At 43.2% G+C, this 25,596-nt stretch overlaps 2 protein-coding genes across 3 annotated transcripts in view; one reads left to right on the top strand and one right to left on the bottom strand.

Annotated features, from left to right (window-relative positions):
* LOC105702525 overlaps positions 1–22,737 on the bottom strand; it is a 25,638-nt gene extending 2,901 nt beyond the window's left edge. The window contains exons 1-7 of one of the 2 annotated variants that reach the window (XM_012430161.1): positions 22,492–22,737; positions 10,914–11,283; positions 9,350–9,690; positions 7,333–7,702; positions 6,556–6,877; positions 5,646–5,831; positions 4,701–4,838 (exon numbers count right to left, since the gene is read on the bottom strand). In XM_012430161.1, coding sequence (XP_012285584.1) covers positions 4,701–4,838; positions 5,646–5,831; positions 6,556–6,877; positions 7,333–7,702; positions 9,350–9,690; positions 10,914–11,266 — 1,710 coding nt within the window. In that variant the 5' untranslated portion in view covers positions 11,267–11,283; positions 22,492–22,737. Of the gene's footprint in view, positions 1–4,700; positions 4,839–5,645; positions 5,832–6,555; positions 6,878–7,332; positions 7,703–9,349; positions 9,691–10,913; positions 11,284–14,661; positions 14,742–22,491 lie in introns of those variants that run through there. The other variant, XM_012430160.1, reaches the window with a different exon arrangement.
* LOC111674034 lies at positions 21,208–25,596 on the top strand. The gene is made up of 4 exons (XM_023432864.1): positions 21,208–21,282; positions 21,398–21,493; positions 23,964–24,302; positions 25,244–25,596. Exons 1-4 carry the CDS (start codon positions 21,208–21,210, stop codon positions 25,577–25,579), a joined length of 846 nt encoding a protein of 281 aa, XP_023288632.1. The 3' UTR covers positions 25,580–25,596.

The raw sequence follows: 25,596 nt of genomic DNA, 5'->3' as shown, positions 1-25,596 counted from the left end.
GTCTGGGCTAAGTTAAAGAATTTTTTCGAAAATCCAAATTCTCAAAGTGTCAGGATAATTCCTACGTGCTCACGAGTCATGTGTCAATGTTTTAGACAGCTCAATCCAATACCCTTAAAAAAAAGTGTCTTACTCGAATCGGCTGATTTGAGGAGGGTTTCACTTCACCTTAATGTATCAATATATTACAGAAATAAATGTTTAATATGTGCCAGGATAATACTCTGGGATACATTTTTTTTTTAATTTGGAAGTGGGCTGATAAGGACATTTGTGGAGGACGTATCTTATAAAAGTGTAAGAAATATTCACACGTATACTAGGAGAGTTTGATTTCGATTTTTTAACAGATTATCGATAATTTCGGAATGATCTTGAAGAGCTGATTTTATGCGTTGACCTTCCTGGAAAGTCATGGAAGCAGTTTATTTGAAAAAATTATACTTTCAAGAAGATGTACTTCATTTCTGTGCACGCAAGTTCGTTTTTAATCTTCGCTAAACTACAGTCGATACCTGATTTTTTCAGGTGAATGTATTGACAGAAGCAGGATGTTGGAGAAAGCGGAGAAGTAATTAGGTGATTTGTGAAAAGACTTGCTAATAGTCATTAGGAATGATATGCATGAAGATCAATGAAACACCATCTACAAATAATATTTTTCAAAGCTTTTCTTTGGCTTTTTTTTTTATTCTTGAAAGTATTTCAAAGGACTTTATTAAAGAATCATGAAAATCCCTTCGTATTCTTCCTGTCCTCTTCGAACATAAAATTTGCCAATTGCATGGAAGCCTTAAAAAATGACAATGTAATTTTCCTTATAGTTTCTGACTCTGAAATCTTTTCTTTATATGCAATATGCTCTTGCATAAAATTTGCCAATTGCATGGAAGCCTTAATAAAGTTTCTCAATGTAATTTTCCTTATAGTTTCTGACTCCGAAATCTTTTCTTCACACTCAATACGCTTTCCAATTGCATGGAAGCCTTAAAAAAATACTTAATGTAATTTTCCTTATAGTTGCTGACTCAGATATCTTTTCTTTATACGCAGTATGCTCTTGCATAAAATTTCCCAATTGCATGGATGCCTTAATAAAGTTTTTCAATGTAATTTTCCTTATAGTTTCTGACTCTGAAATCTTTTCTTTATATGTAATATGCTCTTGCATAAAATTTGCCAATTGCATGGAAGCCTTAATAAAGTTTCTCAATGTACTTTTCCTTATAGTTTCAGACTCTGAAATCTTTTCTTCATACTCAATATGCTCTTTTCCGTGTCTGCTGCTTTCTGTCCCACTTTTTCTTCTCCGCCTCATTGACCACGTACGCGGAGTTACGACATGACAATGACATGACGTAAATCAAGGCAATAGACAATCACGCGTGTCGCAAGTCGTATTGTGCGTGGGGACCAATTCGAGGGCGATGACAAGGCCCGAGTTTGAGTAACATCAAAATCAGACTGATCGCACCATACAGATACAAGTACAAGGACAAACGACAAAGGATCCTGTTGTTCTTCAGGAAAGAGCACGCCCGTTTAATTTTCAGAGCAGGCAGACTCGTCTCGGAGTCCTCGACAATTTCAGAAATACTGACCCTCTCTGCCAGCCTATCTTTTCCAAAATTCAAGGAGGCGTCAAAGCTTATTAAGTTTCTCCCAGATTTTCGGTGGTCCACTTCGGGAACCGAACAATCCAAAAGGCTCCAAACAGTGCACCCAGTCACCGATAGTCGACGATATCCGAAAGACAGAGTTTTCCAATTGTTTAGCGTATTCTGGGATTTTTCGACATTTTTAAACAGTTGATCGCCTTCCAGAGCGCATTTATTGTTTCTAGGCTCTTCAGTATTCCTTAAAGGTTTAGGGATCGGCTCCGAAATCGGCTTTTTAGTCGAATTTCTGCTATCTTGAAGAGGGTCCTGAAGAGGAATCTTGAGATGCTCGGTTCGCCTTTTGGAGTCTTGAATTTCTTTCTTCGGGTCATATCTTTGGACAGACTTAAATTCTGCTTTGTTAATTATCTCCACGTTATTTATAATATTTATACAATCTTCCTGGCTTGTACTTTTTCTCAACGAGAGATCTTTCCTATCGATCTTTCCGATATTCTTCATTGAATTGATATTAGTCATTTCCTGAGGTCGCTCCAAGGTTCTCTCTCGAGTGTTAGATTTAGAGATCATCTTCTTCCTGCGCAGTGGACTTTTCCAAGGACGTGAAAGCTCTTCAGGAATGCTATCGTTTCCTAAATTCTTCCTGGATTCGCATTCGAGACTTCGCGATCGACTTTTCTTTGCTTCTTTGCCGAAATTCCCGTCATTTTTTGACCTTTTCATCTTTTCGGCCTTTTTGCTGGACTTGGAATTCAAGGTCAAAGCCTCTTCTTGACGACGTTGACGATGTGGAAGATCCGTATGACTTTTGTCGCGTCCCTGAATCACTTCATCAGCGTTAACAGAAATCTTGTCTCTTATTCCTTTAGCAACACAATTTCTGGTAAACTCTTCAGCATCTTTAACAGACTTAGCTTTTAGTGCCGAAACCTCTTCCTGGCGATGTTGCCGATGTCGGCATCCTTGATCCAATAGACCTTTGTCAGGACTTTGAAGAAAAGTCAACCCACCAGCAATGTTAGAAGTCTCGTTTTGTCTTCCTTTAGCGTTGCAGTTTCTAGAGGTCTCTTCAGCATTTCCGATGCACTTTGCACTCGTGGTTGAAATCTTTTCCTGGCGGCGGTGCCGAAGCCGACGTCGAAGATCCAGGAAATGTTTGTCAGGATCTTGAGAAAAAGACAACCCGCCAGAATGATTAGAAATCCTATCTTGCCTTCCTTTAGCGACGCAACAGCTTCTAATTGCATTTTCAGCATCCTCTTCTTCGGCAGCATTTCGCCCAGGGGAGTCCAGGTTAGACCAGGCATCGGTAAAAGTAGTAAGTCTCTTAAAAACATGCAGATTACTCTTGAAACTAATCGAGGAAGACTGAATAGAGGCATCCTTGGTGTTTCTTGCAGCTTGAGTGGCCTCGGAGACCATTTTATTCCGTAACGAAGGACTCTTCAAGATCAATTCCGACACAAAAGATCCACTTCTACTACAAGAAGTTGTATTAACTTGCAAAGGACGTTGCAAAAGCGGCGCAGGAAGTGCTGGTACCTTGGTTGGTCCAGGTGGGGAGCCTCCACCAGACCCGAAGTCCTTCTTGAGGATATTGATCCTGAGCAAATCTCGACCGTTCTCCAAGGGACCTGGCGGACCAAAACACTCTCTGCGTTTTCCGGATGCCGGCAAACCGTTGAAAATGTACACCGTTAATCTCTTCTTTTTGTAGAAAAAATTAGAAACGGTGTCCTGCACATTCGCTTCCTTTCTGGAGCTTTTAGGAAGGATCTTGAAGAGCGGAGCCACCTTAGACTTCTGAAGTTGGTTCAGGTTCTTAGAAACTTCTCTATCCCGAGGCCGAATTTGATGTACCCACGCAGGATCCGATGGTCTCAGGGCATCCGAGGTTCCAGTTCTCGAAGACCTTGAGAATCCTGAAGACGCAGAAGATCTCGAAGACCAAGGAGATCCGAAATTCGACGTCGGCTTCCTTTTCTGCCAACGACTTCTTGGAGTTACTCGCGACAATGGTGAGGAGTCTCGCTCGATTAGAATTCCCTGTCGAGGACGTTTTACTGGAAATTTAATAGCTGACATTTTTAACTGAGAGGAGGTATCTTCAAGGTCAGAATTCTTTAGATGGGTTCTCGAGGGTGTTTTTTTTAAAGGAATCGAGGCACCACTGCCTCCTCGCGAACCAGTATCCGTGCCATTATCAGAGACACTGTTACCGTCGATATCCACGCTACTCTGTAATGCTAAAGAGCCTCTTGACTTTGAATACACCGGAGCCATACCGGTAATAGAAGAGAACTTTTCTCCGCATCTGACGACTTCGTCGGAAAATGTAACGCTATGTCGGCATTTTTTCGCTCCCGGAGTTGAAATAGCAGGCTTGGTGGCTGATCTTAGAGAAGTGAAGGTGTTCGATTTCAAGGGCGGCTTTTTCTGTAATTCTTGTCCAGGATAAAACTCCGCAAGGGTTGCAGCTCGTTGAACGTCAGTTTTCTTTGTCATCAAGGTACTGCACACTTCGTCGTATGCGACACATACATTGGAATGTCTAGAGTTTGAATTATTTCTAGATAAACCAGAAGTTGTCGGTAAACCAATCTCTAAATATTTCTCCGATTCACCGCTAGTGGGCGTTTTAGTATATGAACCTAACTTTTCATTTACTAGGTCATTTCCTCGCTTGAACGCTGTCATCGCACTCTCACCATTTTCTAATTCGCCTTCCTCTTCAGGGTATTCGGATATCTTAGTTTCACGACTCAATGCTCTGAGAGAAGAATCTGTCACGGCATTGAGACGTTCCGCTTCATTTACAGGAGCATTAGAATATTCCACTCCGCGCATGAGGTATTCTTCATTTACAGAGGAGAATCCTTTATTTTCTTCTTCAGGTGCGCTGCGTTTGTTGTAGATCAACGAGGAAGATATATTTTTGCTAGTGATGGCGATATTAATAGTAGGGAAGGGGAGGACAATCGAGATGGGTTCAGTGACGGTCATGGCGGATTTCTTTTCCATTGGACGGGAAGGTTTCTTCATGGTCGAGGAATTCAGGGGATTCTTCGGGTCCTCACGTACCTCTTGCCACTGGCGGCTTCTCAAGGTCTCGATCTGTTCGAACAGCTGATTGACCTGGACGACCTGCAGCATCACCATGTCCCAGAACCCTGCGAGGTCTTCGTTCGTCGTGGGGAACTCTTCGCCCGGAACTTGATTCTTCAAGTAAAGGAAGATAGGACTGTCATTACGAGATTTTTAATTCATAATTAATGGGAAATAATTTAGGGGGTCCATATATCCAGTTGTCGTAGGGGAAATTCAAGAATTTTTTTTTCATAACTGAAATGCATCTTTTCATCGAAAACAGAGCGTGATTTCATAGTACAATTACTGAACTTAATACATCATTTTTTTTGTCAAGATATATTTAAAAAAATGGCGAGGTACTGGAATTCTCCGAAAAAGTTCCTTTTTTTTGCGGTGTCCACGATATCTCAAAAAGTATTTCACCGATCGGCTTCAAATTTGTAGGGCTCATTCTACACATGGAGGACTGCTGAATGAACGAAGGATTCCTTTTTTCTATGAACACTTGCTGTTTTATTGAGGAAAAATGAAAATGCTATAAGACGAAAAAATTGATTTTTCAGTAAAACCCCTGCCACTTTAGTAAAAATCGGGAATTTCGAAAAATCCTTCGTTCAATCAGCGTATAAAATGGGCCTTAAAAATTTGAAGTCGATCGGTGAAATACTTTTTGAGATATCGTGGTCACCGCAAAAAAAAACAACAACAACTTTCGGATAATTGCTGTACCTCTCAATTTTTTAAATATATCTTGACAAAAAAAAAAGATGTATTAAGTTCAATAATTGTACTATGGAATCACGCTCTGTTTTCCATTAAAAAAAATGCGTTTTAGTTATGAAGAAAAATTCTTGAATTTCGCCTATGACAACTGGACATTATCTCTTAAGATAATTATATATAAATGAATTAAGACAACTCGTGCCCATTACTTACAATATTTTTCTGGCAGAGCCCCTCGAATTGTTGCATCTTTTGACTAGCTAGGAGCCTCGCTTTACCCGCTGCGCATCTCAGCTTGCCGGCCGCTTCTTCAGGAAGTACAGCAGGGTCGCTGTCCGCTAATTCCGCCTCGGCCTTGGAGGCGAGAGAGAGCAACCTCGAGGTCTGCTCTTTGAGTAACTATGGTACAACAATATTCCAAGTTCATGATGGTATTTATAATATAATAATCATTTTCACTCTTCCCCATTTCAGGGCTATGGAACCGGAGTCCAAAAACGTAGGTATCTGCAATTTTTTTTAAAACACAAAGTGATATAACTATTTTTTTGTTTCACTAAACATCAACTACACTATTGACGGACATATAAACGAATATCCAATTCATTTAATAGTATTTGGATTGGTGTACAATAATTATTGCAGTGTCGACAGCAAATTGGCTGGGCACTTCGTCAGAAACAAAAAAGGGTAAAAAATATTTAGAAACTACATATCACCGGCTATTACAGTACGCAGAGAGATTTATTAACATTTTAAATTCTCCTACGTACTGCAACGGCTATTAATATGGAGTTTCTAAATATTTTTGTCTTTTTTTTTCGTTTCAAACGGAGGATAATGATTTCCTGCCAACGCTACAATCATTTCTTGTTCGAGGCGTCCACTTCGAAGTCATGTACACCATCCTAAACACCATTAAATTAACTGAACATTTTTGTATACGTTCCTCTGCAGTTGTAATTCATGTGTAATAAGATAGAAAATAGTTACATCATATTGTTCGCTTAAAAGAAGTTCTCCAGAATAAATACGCTTTTCGACTAATTATTTCGGTTTACCCCTATTACCCGATAAAGAAAATATATTATCTTTTAAGATGCAACTTGATCAGTCTAATAACCTTGATATAATAATGCCCATCCTTCGTGGCTTCTGTCGTGGCTGCCTCTTGAGTTATCGTTGCCGCCGTCGTTATCAAGCCCTGCACACTCGCGGGGGCCTCTTCAGGATGCGCCAAAATGGACGCCGAGTTCTTACCACTTACAGCCACCGGTAACACCACTTCCGGAGCAGCTGGCTGATGGTCAGGGACTATTGTCATGCTACTCACGGTCTCTACCTTGCGTATTTCAATTTTTTCAGGTTCTCTGGACTTTTCTCCCGCTACGGAGGATCTCGAATCCTTGTCCTCTAAGTTTATTCGAGGTGAGCACTGGGATATTCTGTGGAAGAAGTAGAAGAATCCAAATTAACACTAGGTTTACGGGACCCGTCAATTTGACGGAATTCAAACTTCGAAAAGAAATACCGAAAAAACCATAGGATTAATTTTAACCATTTTTGTATCGTAAATTAATCATTTCATCCAAAGAATTTGTACACACAATTATTTTTTCCTAAGCCTTCTAATTATTAAAATCTGTATGTAGTATACCTGTCTCTACGAAACCCGTCAAATTGACGGACTAGCTAATTTCATAAACAATTCATATATATTTGCTTCGTTGCAGAGAGTGTAAGGTGAAGATGAGAGTGAGTTTCCATTGAAAGTGGAAAGATAGAAGGATCTTCGGATAGTGAAGAGGAAAACTTCTTGAAATTATTATTTTGAATTAATTTGTAGACGAAACATTAACTGAGACGCAATCGAAACATTGATTTTGCGTTTTTGACCGACCTCCTGGTGTTGATGACTGGAAGTTGAGCTCGAAACTCCGGTCTCAGATGCCTCAAAACCGGCAGACTTTTCAGGGACTGATCGCTGACCCCGTTCGTTATGTCCTCGCTTTCGTGGCTGTCTTCTACACGAGTCCTGCTGATACTAATATTCACGCAACTTCCCGAGGATTTGTCCATGCTGCGTTCGTTCATGGTCGACCTCGAAGGGCTGCGCTTGAAGAAGAATCCCTGAGCGAGCGCACCGGGTCCATAAAGTCTCTCGACGCGTTGTTGGATGAAGGACTTCTCGCTGGTGTTCACAACCTGGTGACTAATCTCCGTTGTGGATCCATTTAACATGCTACTCTCCCCAAAGGAAACATCGGACGCTAAAAAACAATAATAATCCAGATTTACGATATACCATTTACGTTATACTTTAAATCGAAAAGTTCCCCGGGGATTTTGCAAGGCCTACAACCACAACTTGACGAGATTTAAGGTGAAGTAAACATATAGAGGAACTTGATCGACGGCGGTGAAGATTTTTCTAAATATCTACTTTGTTGACGTTGGTTTTTATATTGACAGCTGTGTCGAATTATATTGGGTATTGTACTAAATGGCATACTCCATCTGTCGTTTTCGTACAATAATTATAAAGAAATCGAAGTAAAACTCCAGAAATCCCCTGAATTCATGGTCTCCGAGGCCCTAATTGACTGCAGACTCCCTGCGCCATCTGTGATTTCCGTGTCAGCTAAATTTTCACTTCAACACCTCGTATTCCTATCGTTTTAGCATAGCAGCACGTAAGACACTTTTTTGCTTTTATTCCGTGCAAATGCGAGTTCCTCGATTACCAGAGTGTTCTAAATTGTCGTACAATTGTCCTGACACTTTCGTCTCTCATATTAGAACCTTCAATAATTGTATATCGATCGAAGTATGAGAACTCGACGCCATTTTGGTTCTGATCGAGGCTAAGGTAAGTCATTTTTTTCCGAACATTCCAATTTTGAAAGTGTCAGGGTAATTCCTTGGTGCTCACGAGTCATGCGTCAAAGTTTCAGACGGTTCGGTTCAATACTCTTAAAAAAAAAAGTGTCTTATTCGGATCGACGGATTTGAGGGGGTTTTACTTCACCTTAACGAGACTTTCAGGGCGTGAAATGCTCGCCAGTGACACGAAAAATGGTCTTGGCGAAAGCGTCGCCCCAAGCTCAAGCAATCGACCAGGAGAAACTAAATTGAGGATTTTATACAGCTTTACACCTCAACCAGGCATTCTTCAAGAACTTTATGAGATTTTAAGTTGAAGTGAAATCCCCCTCAAATCAGTGGATTCAAATAAGACGTTTTTTTTCAAGGGTATTGGACAGAAACGTCTGAAACTTTGATACGTGACTCGTGAGCACCTAGGAATTATCCTGACACTTTGAAAATTTGGATTTTCGAAACCAATTTTTTAACTGGCACCCAGGCCAAAACCAAAATGGCGTCGGGCTCTCATATTTCGATCGATATACAATTACTGAAGGCTCTAATATGAGAAACGAAAGGGTCAGGACAATTGTACGACAGTTTAGAACATTCTGGTAATCGAGAAATTCGCAATTGAACGGGATAAAGGCAAAAAAAGTGTCTTATACGCTTCTATGCAAAAACGACGGTAATACGAGGTCCCGGAGTGAAAATTTAGTTCACCTGAAAATCACAGATGGCGTAGGGGGCCCCTCTGCAGTCAATTAGAGCCCCAGAAAGCATGAATCCAGAAGATTTCTGGAGTTTTACTTCGATTTCTTTATAATTATTGTACGAAAACGACAGGTGGAGTATGCCATTTAATACAATACTCAATGTAATTCAACACAGCTGTCAATATAAAAACCAACGTCAACAAGGTAGGTATTTAGAAAAATCTTCTTTACTGATGCCGATCAAGTTCCTCGACGTGTTTCCCTTCACCTTAAATCCCGATAAAAGATTCCCCCCCGGGATTTTACAAGGATTAGTAAGCACAACGAGGGTTTTACCATTGGCGCGAAATGGCCTTGGCGTTGACATAGAAACGCTGCTCGAGAGGAAACCAGCCCGGCGTTGCTCGCAAGTAGCATCCTCCGAAGCATTTCGGCTTTGAGGGGAAGATCCTCGTATGGGACTGACTTCGGAGAATGTCTGGTACGAGGATAGGCCTCGGTCAACCTCGCAGTACCCACGACGAAGATCGTCCATGGAGTTATCACCATCTATGCGCCTCCCTAGCTCTTGCTTCTCGTGTGCGTCGAAGCCGTTTCGATGGTCCATCGCTAAAGGAGAAATGGCCTGGCTCTTCGACGACCTTGGTAGCGGCAAGGAGTCCAGGTTCTCGGTGGACCTGGAAATATCGAGTTGGATCAGAGAGAGTTAATACACAATTTAATGCCTTAATGAATTAATTCGAGGAACATCTATTTAATCGGACATTCTCGCAATATTAGAATTACAAATGTAATCTACATAACAAAGAAAATCCTCGCCCAAAAGTCAGAGAGAATGACGTATTAAACATGCGCAACACGATTCACCGCGTTCCCTGCCAGACCAAATTTCGATGACTTTTCATGAATGCCACGTGGGCCGTACGCATCCCACGTTGTGGTAAGCCCACTTTAGGAGGTTAGTAGATTATGAAATAAACTAAAAGGTACAGAAAATATTTACATACGAGGATGTTTCACTTGACCTAAATTTTCGGTAAACCATCAAGTTCAACAGCTACGTAAGTATTTCAGAAACAATACCTTTCCATTTTCTTTTAAGCTTCCTCTAATTAAAACGTACTTCACAGCCTATCAACCCCCTTTATATGACATTCACGGTTAAATGAAAAATTACGAAATAAAAATATTTCACTAGATAAGAGCGAAAAAATATTAAGGTGATATGAAAGAGCAGCCTGTATACATCTGAGAGGTCCAATCGTTGCGGTAAGTATTCTCCGAATTGGAGATATGGAAAATACTTTTATCAACGATTGCAAGGGAATGCTGGCTTGTCTCGGGGCTAACGCGTATTTTTTGAGCAAAGATTTGGTTGTAGCTGATCGTCACAGATGGCGACGTTGGTCCTAAACAGTCGTTAGAATAATGAATTCACGGGATTTCGACAGTTTTATGTCGCTCTCTTTATCGTTACTTTACCGAAATGACATATGGAATGCTCCGGTTCGTATAATTCTTAACATTGACTGTAAAAGACTTCAACATAAATATAAATGTTGGTAACGTGACGCGGTTAAGTATTCGGGATGACATTCCCGCCGAAAAGCGTATAGATGAGTTTCATTTTATCGACGTCGATTAAATTTCTCAGCACCTTTCATATCATTTTAAATGGCCCGAATGTGGAGATCAGCTTAGGACGTGTGCGCCCCACGTGATAGAAAACGTGTTAATAGTATAATTAAGAATCTAATGACTCCCTTCATATCCTCAGAGATTGCCTCGAAAATGTTCTTTGAATAATTTAAACAAAAGAAAAAAAAAGGATGAATGTAAAAAAGAGTTCGCCATCAACTGAAGAGGAGGAACCTCTCTTCAGCCACTAAGTGGTACCAACCGAGAGTTCTCCATCGATCCCACGGGATCCCTGCCGACGAGCCTGGTCCCGGGACTGCTGTCCCTGGACCGGAAGCCCTCCCTGAGTTTACTGTCGTATCTGGTGATCCCAGAGTACCCGCTGACGCTGCAGGCCAGCCCGAGGTAGCTCGGCTTCTTCTTCGGGGTCAGCCCCGACGCCTCCTCGCCATCCTCAAGATCGACCGAGGTGGCCCCTTGCTCCTGCAGTTCCAAGGCCACCCTGGCCCCGCCGTTTGCCAGGCCCTCCGGAGAACAGTTCGGGGCCGGTCCCGAAGAAGATGTCTCCGGCTCGTCGTAGGACAGCTTCAGGCTGTGCAGGGTCCTCTCGGACATCGAGTTCGTGTCGGCTTCTGCAATGGAAACGGACCAATTATAATTCCTATTATGTTGGATTAACTATCACAAAGACTATGCTAAATCCACAGATAAATACATAGATATATACATGTACATATAGTTACATAAATAAGGAGAAATAATACAAAAATTGGTGCGTGGCCGCCACGCGCGTTGGAAGTGAAACTTCAAGTTAAGAAGAATGATTAGATATTATTTATTCTTTCACCAAATACCCCTACTGGTTCTTTCGAGCATAATTCTTGTTATTTCACTTTAAATGTTAATAACTGAAAGAATACAGTCCTGACACCAAGGAAAACGTTTATTGTCTCAGTACCGATACGTAAAGTGGAATACAAATAATAATGCATTGTAAAAATAAAATGTAACAAGTTGGGTTAATACTAAAACATACCGATAGATGCAAATAGTGGTAACCGTAGAAAAAAGAAATGAAAAAAAAAAAACAAAAAACTAGGAATTTTACAGTATCTTCCGCAGCGACTCCGACCGAAATTACAAGATTACTCGATCATCAACATTCAATCCATGTCAGGATTATAATTATAACAGAGAATATTATAACGGAAAGAGAATGATACCTAAGGTTCGGATGAAAATATGAGAAGGAAAGGTTAAAAATAGAGAATCGACAGTGGTCGAAGAATCCCCAGCAATTGTGATCGCAGCGCACCTGTCGCGAGTTCAGGGAACTACTCGGCCACTAGCGACTTGCGCTCTCCGTAATTACTGTACTCGGCATGAAAACTGTACTAAAGCATCGGATAAAGAGAAGAACTGAAGGAAAATAGGGCAGGAAAAAAATCGGAAAGGTAAATTAGCAATGCACGAGCAACTCCTGCCAGCAAATGTCGCAGCTGGCCTGGCTCGACGCGGTCATCGGCGACGAGGAAATGGGACTCACTGGGACCGTGAAACAAAAAAATACAGTTATCCAGAGGCGTAACAAAAAAAGTAGAGGACACGGTCATAGACGTGATGGAACGAAAGAGAGGCCCGAGAGCCGCGGTTCCGTTTTCGGAATGACAATTGGATTGGATCGCGCACGCGTGCGCCGTTTAAAGCGCCAGTTTTTTTTTTCCCCTATCCTAGGCACTAGATACACCGCGGAATGTTTTATCGCGGCTATCTCACGTGACATGTATCCAATTGCCAGTGAAACGAGATCGTCGTCTCAATATTGAGGACGGCTAAGCGCCATTTTCCCCGCCACCGGCGTTCCCGGTCGATTAGGCCACTTCCACCAGTGCAATGCGAAATACAAGTACAAGTCGATACATTCCATGGAAATCATTTCCCGTACATCTGAATTTCTGTACAATTTTCTGCTTTTTTGCAGTCCTTATCATTTTTATCGGAGCCTATCTGAAGAGAGAGACGCGATTTAACGTTCTCGTCGACGCTTATCAGGAACTTCACTCGGGGTAGCCTCGAAATTAAAGTAATGATGTTATGGGTAAAGTGATAAATAGAGCAGTCTGAATAATGGCTAACAAAATCGACCTTCGGTAGCCCTTTCAATGCCAACATAGACCATAATCGGTATCCACATATCGAACCATGGATATCATTCAGTCTTTCAGTTGTCGAGCGATATTTTTCATTAAATTAAAGTACCTGAAATAATAGTTTTAATTCTGGGTTCGGTACAAAACGTTTTTTGCTTTTGCACCTCTGTTGTGGGTGGAATTTGTAGTACTGAGGAAGCTTACTCGCCTCTTATAACGTGGTTTCGATATAACAACGCAAAAATTGCGACAGACCGCCTGTAACATGATGTTCTTATAACAAAGTTTCCACATAGCACGGCGTAAACTTAAACAATCCTCATGTAGTATGAATCTTTTCATGACACTGTTCTTTTTTAAATGCATATGCTAAGTATCACTTAACATGATTTCGAGAGAGCACGGTGCTCTGAGTACAAGGTTTTGATACAATACGAAACGAATTAACCGTGTATAAGAGAATTGAATACGTAAGTACTATTTAATACCATGTTAAATCGCAAGCCAGCTTTTTTATGGTTAACGAGGGGTTTTTCACTCGGAAATAAATGAAAAAAAATGTCGTTTTTTGACAGCCGATAGCCTTTGATTTCCTATGATAAACAACATAATTCGATAACATGGAACGATCTGTCTTAAAATTGTGACAATGTTTCGGTGATTTCTGCTTGCGATTTCCAGCTGATATCCACGTGATTCCTAGCATTAAAATCTATGATTTCCGGAGTGAATAACGATTTGGAGGATATTTTAAGTTCGATTAGGTTTGGTTAGATTAGTGTAGGCCGTTTATCACATTGTTCAATTTTGTTAGTCATTACTCGCAAAGAAGATATCCCAGGTCGTTTTCCTCGATTTGATATCTTTTATATGTTATAGTAGACTAAAAACTAAGCGACACGTATTTTTTTTTTATCTGCCATTAAACACTTTAAGGGGGTGAAACCACCATCAAAAGTAAGGCCTGTGAGGGGTGGCTCACCACTTAATTTTTTTTTTTCATTTAATTGAGAAAATTATATTTTTCATTTCTCGTTATGAGAAAGCTTTTCCAGGAGGATTGGTTAAAAAATATTACGTTCTTGTGGGTGAAACTGCTAAATCGCCCCTTGACATGCTTTACTTTGGATGGTGGTTTCACCCCCTTAAAGTGTTTAATGGCAGATAAAAAAAAATACGGGANTAATTGAGAAAATTATATTTTTCATTTCTCGTTATGAGAAAGCTTTTCCAGGAGGATTGGTTAAAAAATATTACGTTCTTGTGGGTGAAACTGCCAAATCGCCCCTTGACATGCCTTACTTTGGATGGTGGTTTCACCCCCTTAAAGTGTAAATGGCAGATAAAAAAAAAATACGTGTCGCTTAGTTTTTAGTCTACTATAACATATTATAAAAGAAATGAAATCGGAGAGATCGACCTGGGATACCTTCCTTGTCAGAATACCCAGGCATTATTCGCAATGCCCTATTAATCACTTTGGCTGTAACGAGAACAGGAAATAGAGGTTGATAGTTGAATCCAGGAGTATCCTGAAGAAACATCGAAAGTGGTGCACCGGACGACTCGAGGCACGAGCTTTCCTCAAGTTCTGTCATCGCACATGGGGTTCAGAGAGGCACCGGCGGAATGGAATTCCAACGCGACCATGCGCTTTGGAATTCCATTCCGTCACTTTTAGAATTCCCAATCGGTCCGATGACGTCTGCCCCGGGTACGCGTGCACGGCACGCGTGTACAATGCGTGGACAGGAGCGAGTGCAGTGTATGGAGAGAGCTGACATCTCAGGTGGGCGAAAAAAGAGAAAAGTAGGCGCGAGAGGAAGGTCGAACGGCCGAACGGGATTCGTGTTCTCCAACCTGATCGCTCGGACGCGGATCGGTCGATGTCCAGACTGCAGCTTCCGATGCTCTCCTCGCTGGTCATGCTTCGACCTCGAAGTGAATCCCGAAGAGCGTCTAAGAGGGCCGAAGAGGCCTAGGAAAGATGTCCAGAAGACGTCGAGGCGCGGGTATCGTACGGCTTTCACGGAGCTTTGGTAACTTTCGGAGCGATGGTCGCTCCAGGAAGCCAAGAGAAAGGGTCCTGGAGGCGTCTTCGGGGTGGTGAACCGTCCGGATGCGATGGGGCCGTCTTTAGGGTGCCAGAGAGATTCCGATGCTGGATGGTAAAGTCCTCCGGGAATTTTGGTTCGTTCAAAGTTTAGATTAGAGGGGAAGTCCGATGAAGAATTTCTGGGAGGGTCTTCAGGGTGCCGGAGGGACTCCGGTACGCGGTGGAGGGATCTTTGGAGGTTCTTTCGGGGCACACGAAGGTGCGGAGAAGGGAGGAAGACAGGGTGGAGGTCCTGAAGAGATCTCTTGTGAACCTCTTCGAGTAGATGCTTCCCGATTCGTAGAATCCCTCTCTAGGCCTTCTAGACGTCGAGACTGCGGCGCGCGATGGAATTCCGCGGGCGGCTCCTCTTCCAGGGCCTCGGAGCGCGAGGAGCTCTCCAATGACTTTGGCAAAGCGTCCACAGGGACCTTCTCCGGAGAGTCGGCGGACGTCCAGAACGCGCAGCACCGATCTTCGAGGATTTCCAGGCGCGCGATAATGCGAGGCACTCTAGGAAGTTAGCCAAAGTTACCGCAACGAGCAGATCGTTCTTTCGACCGCTTCTTCCCAGATCTTCGAACCCTGAACTTCCCGATGTCTCAAATATTCCCTCAGATTTCTTCTCCAGGTGTCAAACGACTAACCCAGGATTTAGAATTCGGCGATCCCGAAGGAATAGCTTCGACTACTAGGGCACAGCTCGGTGGCCTTCCTCGGGAGTCTCTTCGGGTTCTTCTTTTGGGTCCTCCTCTCGGTTGTCGGGACCTCCAGGAGATTCTGGACCCTCCTTGGCGCGATCTCCCGGCGAGTCTCGCAGACTTCTGCGTCACCGTGCCCCCCGCATCCGGACCGCTTCCTGGGGACCACCTCGAAGAGGACCCCGAAGACTCCCTCGGCAGCTTTCCCGACCCTCGAGCTCAGCGGCGCCGGTGTCATCGAATCCTTCGCGGGCTTCCTCCTCCTCTCCTCTTCCTCGGGGTCTCGCCTAGAAATGTCGGGAAGATCTGAGAAACCTCGGGCTCGTATTTCTGGATGCCGAGATATAAAGAAGATCCCCGGCTCTCGCAAGTCGGGAAAAAGGAAACGCCCGCTGCCGGGGAGGCACAGGTGCACACTCCCCAGGAACGCGAGGGACGTTTATTTAAACAACCTCCCTGCCTACTCAGCACTTTCTGTCGAGTCTCACTCGACCGTAAAGCCCCTCATCTCACGAGACCCAAGAATAAACGACTACCAAAAAAGGCACAAAATGCAAGATTTGTCTGTAACGTAATGTACCAGTACGCGGAAAAGCGTAAATCGTAAGCAATTTGTTGTAACATGACGTACAAATACTCGGGGAAAACAGTAGAGACCAGGCATCGTATTCTCGAATTCATATGGATTTTGTTCACTTACGGATAGATTTGCAGGAAAAATTTTGCATTGTTGCGAAGTCGCGTCATCGGTCAACACTTGAAAGTCTTGCACGAAACTGTTAATTTCGCATGCAAAAGTTGATCGTATGAACTCGAGAATTGAGTCCTAGAAAGTTGAATCGAAGAAGCGACGAGGGACAAACAAGAATGATTATAAAAACCTCAAAGAGGTACGCAGAGGTGTACGCTCCCCAGGAACGCGAGGGATGTTTATTTAAACAATGTCGCTGCCTACTCAGCAGTTTCAGTCGAGTCTCACTCGACCGTAAAGCCCCTCATCTCACGAGATCCAAGAATAAGCGACTATCAAAAAAGGCACGAAATGCAAGATTTGCCTGTAACATAATATACCAATACTCTGATAAGCACAAAACGTAAGCAATTTGTTGTAACATGACGTACAAATACTCGGGGAAAAAAGTAGAGACTAGAAGGTTGAATTGAAGAGCGAAGAGGGAAAAACAAGAATGGCTTAAAGAACCCTGAAGAGACAGGTGCATGCTCTATCAGGAACGTAAGGGACATTAGTTTGAACGTCACTGTCGACTTAATAGTTTCAGTTAAGTCTCATACGACTACAAAGTTCCTCATCTCACGAGATCCAAGAACAATATGCGATTATCGAAAAAACCTCAAGATAAGAGAAGGATTTTTTTAGAACATTACGTACGAATACTTGGGGAAAAAAGTAGAAATTAGATGGATGAATTAAAAAGCGAAGAGAGAAAAATAAGAATGGCTTAAAGAACCCTGAAGAGACAAGTGCATGCTCCATCAGGAACGTAAGGGACATTAGTTTGAACGTCACTGTCGACTTAATAGTTTCAGTTAAGTCTCATACGACTACAAAGTTCCTCATCTCACGAGATGCAAGAACAATATGCGACTATCGAAAAAACCTCGATATAAGAATTTTCTTAGAACATTACGTGCGAATACTTGGGGACAAAAGTAGAAAGTAGAAGGATGAATTAAAAAGCGAAGAGAGAAAAACAAGAATGGTTTAAAGAACCCTGAAGAGACAGGTGCATGCTTTAATATGAGAAACGAAAGGGTCAGGACAATTGTACGGCAATTGAGAACACTCTGGCAATCGAGAAACTCGCACTTGAACGGGATAAAGGCACAGAAAAGTGTCTTGCGCGCTTCTGTGCTAAAACGATGGTAATACGAGGTCCTAGAGAGAAAATATAATTGACCTGGAAATCACAGATGGCACAGGGGGTCCCTCTGCAGTCAATTGGGGTCTAAGAAACCAAGAATCCAAGGGATTTCTGGAGTTTACTTCGATTTCTTTATAATTATTGTACGAAAACGACAAATGGAGTATGTCATTTAGTACAATACTCGATATAATTCGACACAGCTACAGATATAAAAACCAACGTCAGCAACATAGGTATTTAGAAAAACGTTTTTTACCGACGTCGATCAAGCCTCTCGACGTGTTTCACTTCACCTTAAGGTGAAGGAGTGAAACTTTTGTTTTAAGGGTATTAGACATAATATTAGACATATAATGATTGTACGAAAACGACAAATGGAGTATGTCATTTAGTACAATACTCAATATAATTCGACACAGCTACCGATATAAAAACCAACGTCAGCAACATAGGTATTTAGAAAAACGTTTTTTACCGACGTCGATCAAGCCCTTCGACGTGTTTCACTTCACCTTGAGGTGAAGAGTGAAACTTTTGTTTTAAGGGTATTAGACATAATATTAGACATATAATGATTGTATGAAAACGACAAATGGAGCATGTCATTTAGTACAATACTCGATATAATTCGACACAACTACCGATATAAAAACCAACGTCAGCAACATAGGTATTTAGAAAAACCTTTTTTACCGACGTCGATCAAGTTCCTCGGCGTGTTTCACTTCACCTTGAAAAACTAGAGGAGCCTAAAAAGTAGACGCCAGGGCGGATTAGAAAAAGGTTAAGAGGGATGAAAAAGGATTTTTCGAGGCCTGATGAGCAGTTGCCGACACCCTCCATTCCTCGGTCGGCACTTGGAGAAGCCGCGAAAGCGGATTGCACTTGGCTGCACTTGAACGAGGGAATCTAACGCCCCGCTCGGGCGAAGAGCCTCGGTTAAAGGTAAGTGTCCCCTTCTATGTATAGACGCAAATAAACCCAGCCGACTTTTGTCCTCGCTCCTCGATCTTCCGTCTGGGTTTCCTTCCGAGATCCGCCGCTTTCCCCGATCTTTCATCCGAGACTGCAATCCGAGACTGCCCGGCTTTCCTTCGACCATATTCGGGGATCTTTTTATCTTAATATGCCAAACCCGTCGTTATTTCTTTTACGTCCAGCTTCAACGCTTAAAATATATACTGCCATAATTCATTTTTATAACATTCGCCGGTTCCTTCTCGCTGGAACGTCCGCCCCTTCGTTAACATGCGAAGAAGACGCGTTAATATATATAGAAGAAATGTGAGTATTAATAAATTACATGAAGTCCTAAGGTAGGAATTCTGGTCCTCGTCCTTGGAACCAGATTTCTCATTTTTCTCTTGAAATCTTTTGCTTCCGCAGAACCATATATTATAATAGGCAGGATTATTTTTTTTTATTAGCGCTTCGCGCGACTCTGGTTATCATTTTCTTAATATTATATTGTCGTCCCTCGATGACGAATCCGTAATAGCGGGGGATCGTTCTGTTCACTTTCTCGTTTCGTTTAGGAACGATCGCCAGCCAACTGTTTAACGCCGATCGGCATTTCGGCCCACACGTTCCTTCGTATCTCGGGAACGAAATCGTTGGGTGGGTGTTCCTTCTGGAGTTACCACCGGTTGAAGGCGTTTCGTGCTTATGCAAATTTCGTAACAGCACTAAACATACATATTTCCATACTCTTCGCTCGAGCGAGAAAAGTAAGAGCCCTCCTCGCCGGAATAAACGAATTCCCTTGATGAGGACCAGCAATGCAATTTATTGCATATAGATTGCAGATTTGCATATGGATCCGATGTCGGAAGGATATCGAATTGGGGGGCCGAGCTGGGCTCTTCGTAAAGTTAATAAATTTATGTCTGATATGATTTATCTCTTTCTTAGTCCGTGACTACTTTCGGGCACTTCCTTTTCTTTCACTTCTAAAGTACATTCGATCCCTCTTCGTTTCACTTTCGAGATAAACGCGATTCCTCGCCGCTCCGAGATAGATTCGGCTTCTTTTCTTCCCACTTCCTAGATATACGTGGCCGCTCTTTATTCCACATCCTCGATAAATTACTTTTCATTTCTTAAGTAAACTGGAACCACTTTTGATCCATATCTAAGATAAATACAATTCCCTTCATTCCATTCCCAGGATAAAGTTGCTTTTCTTTCGTTCTACTTTCAAGATGTACTCAATGCCTTTTCGTTTGGTATCGACGATGAATGCAGTTCTTTTCCGTTCAATTTCTTAGATAAACCTGGTCTTATTTCTCCACTTTTATATATTAATTCGGTGTCTTTTAGTTCCATTTCATAGATAAATTTGGTCCATTCCCGGAATAAACTCGATTACTCTTTACTCCCACATAAATTCAATTTCTTTTGCTCCGTTTCCTAGACATATGCTGCCCCCCTTCGTTCCATATACCAGATAAATACAGTTCCTGTTTATCGCATTTCCAGGACAAATTCGCTCTTTCTTCATTCCATTTTCAAAACCTACGAAATACCCATTCGTTTTATATCCACGATAAACTCAGTTCCTCCTGGTTTAATTTCCGAAATAACCGCTTTCCTTCCAATTCCTATATAAATTCGGTGTCCTTTGATTCCATTTCCTGGAGGAATTATGCCCATTCCCGTGATAAAATCATTACGATTCCTCCTCGTTCCCTTCTCGAGATAAACTCGATTCCTCTTTATTCTCACATAAATTCAGTTTCCTTTTGCTCCATTTCCTAGACATATGCTGCCCCCCTTCGTTCCATATTCCAGATAAATACAGTTCCTGTTTATCCCATTTCCTGGACAAATTCGCTCTTTCTTCATTCCATTTTCAAAACCTACCAAATACCCATTCGTTTTATATCCACGATAAACTCAGTTCCTTCTGGTTTAATTTCCGAAATAACCGCTTTCCTTCCAATTCCTACATAAATTCGGGGCCTTTAGTTCCATTTCCTGGATGAATTATGCCCATTCCATTCCCGTGATAAACTCGTTACGATTCCTCCTAGTTCCCTTCCCGAGATAAACTCGATTGCTCCGCTCCAAGTATACGTGCAGAAATTTGTCATGCCGTTCCACGTTCCGTTTGTCGATCGGCCCCCTTCCCGGTGGCTCGGCTACGAAGGCATCGGTGGGAGTTTCTGCGGAAATGACCACTTCGAGCCCGCTCTTGCCTCCTCCTGGGGAGGGGTCGCGCGCTCGCAGGGAGAACAGGATTTCTGAAAAAGGGAAAATCGTCCGAGAATTCGCCCGGTTGGACAAATAGCGAGTGGGCGTCCGGAGGGAATCGGGGTCGAGCTCGAAGGGAACGCGGATGAAACGGGTCCGAGACTTCCAGCAGACTGTGGGCATCGTACCGTGGAATCGGGTAATTTCCGTGTACGCACGAGTGCACGCTGACCTGTGTGCACGCACACGGGGGAGGGTCGTGGTACGTGCGACGAGTTGCCAATCATGGTCCGCTCGTCCCCGTGATGGTCACTGGCATCCGCTCGAAGGCGAAAGGTGGACAAAAGATGATTCAACTTGCTGATGATGACGATGAAGATCGGTAAGACGTCGTCCATGACGTCACAATCATCAGTGACATCTACTCGAAGGCGAAAGATGGTCAGAAGATAATTCAACTTGCTGAAGATGACGACGTCGACGATCATTAACACGTCGATCGTGATGTCACGATGCTGGGAGTGATAACGAAATGTTCTCATCCGGTGCTGAAGATACGAATGAAGTGGCTGATTATGATAATTACGATGAAAGTAGGATGCCAAAGGTGATAAGGCCACTGTTGACGATGACGATGATTATGATGAGAAGTCCTTTGGGTGAATTACACACAGGGCAGTTCTTCTTATTAGAGTAGTTACTGTAACGTTCTATTGCTCCAGTTGTTGGGTGACGATCGATGTCAAGTTCCTATTTCGGAGCTGATTTTCAGGAGCAGAAGATTCTGTAAGAATTGGTCTCACTGGCGAGAATTGATAGTAAATTATTCATTTGATGATTAGGTGTAAAGGTTGATCGAGTTAGGTATTTTCAATTGTGGATGGATATCAATTGCAAGCTGAAGATGGGTGTTTATATGTATGTCCTTCCATGGAGATCTCACCCTTGCCGTTACATGGAAACTTGCTATAAATCATCTAAATATTGATCCTTGGACACCTCATCGCTTCTCCAAGATGTCAAGGTCATGGATACCTCCAAAAATCTATCGCTACTATGAGATTTTATGTCCTACTCTTCTCCTGGTTCGCTTAACTATTTTAAGATTTTCACCACTATAAATGTATATTAACAAGTGATTTGTCGAAAAGGAGCAGGAAGCTTTAAGTGACAAACTACCGTTTCCAACATAAAGATGGTTCGCTCGTTTTGACACACCTTCTATTAAATAAATATTTTCTCCCATTTAATATTTACCCTATTAAAATTTATGAAACCTTAATTCCGCTCCGATAGTTATCACTTAACATGTTGAAAAATTAAGGCAACGATTTCGAACTACGTGCCAACTCTCAGAAAGCCTGTAGAGAGCCTAAAATACCTGATCGCTTCACGTTTTGACACGTTGCCCCACGTCTCTGTACCTTGGCAAATTTCAACCTTCCACTGACATACGTAGACCTCGACAAGGTGTATGTTAAGACTCGACAGTGGAACTTGTGGGTACGGAAGTCATCTTACTAGAGTAAGGATATTCCCAGAGTCCTTTTGTTTACGTGTATACCCACGAAGAGGACCCCACCCTCTTAATTAAAGGTTGTCCCGTTGTGGAAACCGGGACAATGATCCCGTAATGCGTCGTCACTGGACTGTGCAAGGGGTCTTTTTAAAAGAAGAAAGAAAAAGGATGATGTCGGGAACCGGGGCCTCGGTGAACAGGCCACAGTTTCATCTCTAGTATTCGCCGCAGGCGAAATCTGGCGAAATTCACCGCTTTTAAGGAAGAATAGCCGTCTCTTTCTGCGAAGTTACTCACGTTCGTGTGTCACCGCTGCCAAGATGCGCGACGCGTCGACCAGCCGAGTGTCGGGAAAAGGTGACTCTTTTAGGTTAGAAGTTCCTCGGGGTACTGCGGGCCGGCCACTGCGGAGAATTTCGAGGTCTCGCTACGTGTCTCGCGTGAATTTCCCATCCGAGTTACGGTACCCATCAAACGTGAAACCCAACTGCCATCTTGGTGGACCGCTGACTCGCCGTGTCGCCGTGCGTTGTTTCCCCGCGAGCTGCGCGTCAGCGGCCGCCGCTTGGTGGCGCCACCGCTCACACGTCTCCGCGCTCGGTAATGGCGGCCGTTTGGTTTATTGACGATTGATAAAAGAGTTCATCATTCACGAAAAACTGAAGCAGAAAATTCTCTCGTTTCCCATACATTTATACTAGGCTTTTTAGCTTGTGGTTAGATTAGGAGTCCAGAGTTTGAGTTTATTTCTTGGTAACATCAGAGATGGGCATTGCGATTATGGCGCCGTCTATGGAGCAAGTATATGAACTGTAAGAGTTGTCGACCTGACGGGTATCTCACCTTTTAAAATCTTTGGTCTAAAATATGTACTTTAGAATAAATCCGTGCGCAGCATGTGATAAAGAAAAACTGTAGAGCATATATACATGATTATTTAAGGTGTGTTTGAATTAAAAGGGTTCAAACTAAACTGATTAACACTTGTGACACGAAGTATCTACTTTTCAAGTTCTTCAGAAGAATTATGTTGGTAAGCTCATATGATAAAAGATAACTTTTACCACCCTTAATGAAAGGCAGCTTTGTTAAAGCCAATTAATTTCTTATGCAGGACACTATTCACGTTTTTGCAGAATTCTCGAGTTAATTTTATTGCTTTATATTACTTTAAAAATTGTTCAATTCTCGCGCCTCCGTTTGAACAGAACTCTCGCGCAGGAAATTCGAAGTTCCACTCACAGATGTCGCGGGTATGGAATGAAATAGTTTCCTAGTTTTTAATACATTTTATGGAAACTCCCATGGTAAGAGGTAACTATCAGTTCTCCTTTCCCAAAATAATGTTTCAGCAATTTAGTAATATCTCCTATCAATGGAATTGATATTTACGTGTCCCTGAATCTGTGAATCGAATTTTTCTCCGTATAACTTTCAAAATTGTTCAAATCCTAGCGCCGAAATTCCACCGCGGTCACGTGAGAGGTTCCTAGCGGTGCTCACAGATGTCGCGAGCGCTGCCGCCGGCGGCACGGCCTGGCCGCTCGGCCAATGAGAGAGCAGTTCGACCCGCACCTCCGTCGGGTTCGCATGTATCGGTGTCTGGGTACTCGCGGCAGTGGAGCCGCGCTGGTTCGCACCTGTGACCTGTAGAGGCGTCGCGCGCAGCGTACCTCTCCTAGAGAGCAAGATGGCGCGCTTCTGTTTGCGAATGCCTTCGCACCAGACGTAAATATTCGCGAGACGGCCGGAGAAATCCCGGTGGGTAGCCACCTCGCCGAGTTTCCGGAGCGGCCGGCGACCCGGAGGACGGAGCGCCCCGACGTTCCCCGAAGACTCGGTCGAGGAGCCGCGGCACCTGGGAGCCCCGTCGCGAAGTGCCCGTCCGAGCTCGGCGGAGCTCGCCACTCGCCAGTGCTTCCGCAGCTGCGCCACCGCCGCCACCGGAGCGACCCGGTGTCCCACCTGAGGAATGCCGGAGCGACCTCGCCGATGAGGCGCTCCAGGACGACCCCAAGAACCGCCAGGTGATCCCTCGCGTGCTCCTTCGCTCCTGTGACGTGTGCACTTCTGGACCCTCGAAAAGACGGACCTCGACCCCCCTCCGGGTAATCCTCGATAATTGTATATTATTCCTTCCCCGTAGGAGCGGGAGTCGTCAGTGGTCGTAAGGTGGTTTCAAAGATACCCCATTGGGGGTAGTTGCTCCAAAAGACGAACTTTAACCTTCCTGGTGCTCCTAAATGCTCCCCTTTTTTGTTGGATGGGTAGGAAGTTAAGTCATAAGGAGTTTTTTTAACACACGCCGTCCCTTCCGTGGTTCTAAATACTCCAAAAATGATCCTTGACTCTTTGGATCGTCTCCTGATTTATCGTTTTCCTTTTTCTGTAGAGATCGAGGTTGGGAGAAGTTTCCAATACTAACTCGTCATTTGGATTTCGTGAGGGACATCAAATCTTGCATCGTTCATATTTTAATGCTTCGGCTTTTTTTAGAAATGTCCATAAAGGGTTAATCCCTGGAGCGTTCCTGCGTGATTTTTGACGGATTACTCCATTCCATGTGGTTACTTTTTGCTAGGAAAATAGGCTGCAACCTACCAAGTAATTCTTGTCATTTTCCTTTCTTCCGTAATAGTCTTCGCTTAACACAATGGATCTCAGCCCACGGGATAATTTGCAACATAAGTCCTCTCTCCTATAACGTGCATATTCTTGAGTTTCCTTGACCCATTGGATGGCCCTCGGCATGTTGCGTTCCTTTTCGTTTCTTAATACGTCATTACCTTCCAGATTTATGTGCTCTTGAAGCCTTCCAAGGAAAAAGCTCATTTAAGACAGAAATTTGTACTCCTCAAATGGCCCATGACGTACTTCTATTAATAATCATTTATTATTCTTTGCATTCTTCGGGATATAGCCATAGCTGTATAGTAAAATTCTTGACAAATTTCTAAACTCATTCCTAACAAGACAAATGCTTTAGTACAATATTTAAAACAGACCTTACTATGCAATCCTTAACGCATTCCTTTTTGCTATGTCATAGTACGCTGCCACCAAGGACTGTTCTCTGCTTTGTGACGTATGTGCCACGCCGATACCAAGGAAGACCCCAAGTGATCCTCCGCACGCCACTACCGAGACACATATGTGCGTCGCTGTCGAGGGCGGCTGCCAGTTAGGTTTGTCGCCCGTGGTGCTGTCATTGAACTCGCAACGCGGTCTTCGATGCCCTGCGAGTCTTGGATCCTCCTGCGAACTCTGGATAAGAACTCGAGAGCTGGCTCCTGGTAGTAGGGGTCCATTTGAGAAGGAAGACTCTCTCAGGGAGCAGTGGGACAGGGGGAAGGCGCTGCTAGTACCAGAGAGTCTACAAGACTAACAAAGAAGATGGCCTTC

The sequence above is a fragment of the Orussus abietinus genome, unplaced genomic scaffold, assembly GCF_000612105.2.
Source record: "Orussus abietinus isolate OABI.00-Male unplaced genomic scaffold, Oabi_2.0 scaffold448, whole genome shotgun sequence".
Lineage (NCBI taxonomy): Eukaryota > Metazoa > Arthropoda > Insecta > Hymenoptera > Orussidae > Orussus > Orussus abietinus.
This window is presented reverse-complemented; position numbering and strand designations above follow the sequence as displayed.

Excerpts from the sequence above, each read along its gene's own strand:
- LOC111674034 (XM_023432864.1), top strand. The coding sequence starts at position 21,208 with ATGTTCTCATCCGGTGCTGAAGATACGAATGAAGTGGCTGATTATGAT. Across the intron at positions 21,283-21,397 it reads ATGAAAGTAGGATGCCAAAG|TTGTTGGGTGACGATCGATG; the intron begins GTGATAAGGCCA and ends CTATTGCTCCAG. Across the intron at positions 21,494-23,963 it reads CTCACTGGCGAGAATTGATA|CCACCTCGCCGAGTTTCCGG; the intron begins GTAAATTATTCA and ends CCCGGTGGGTAG.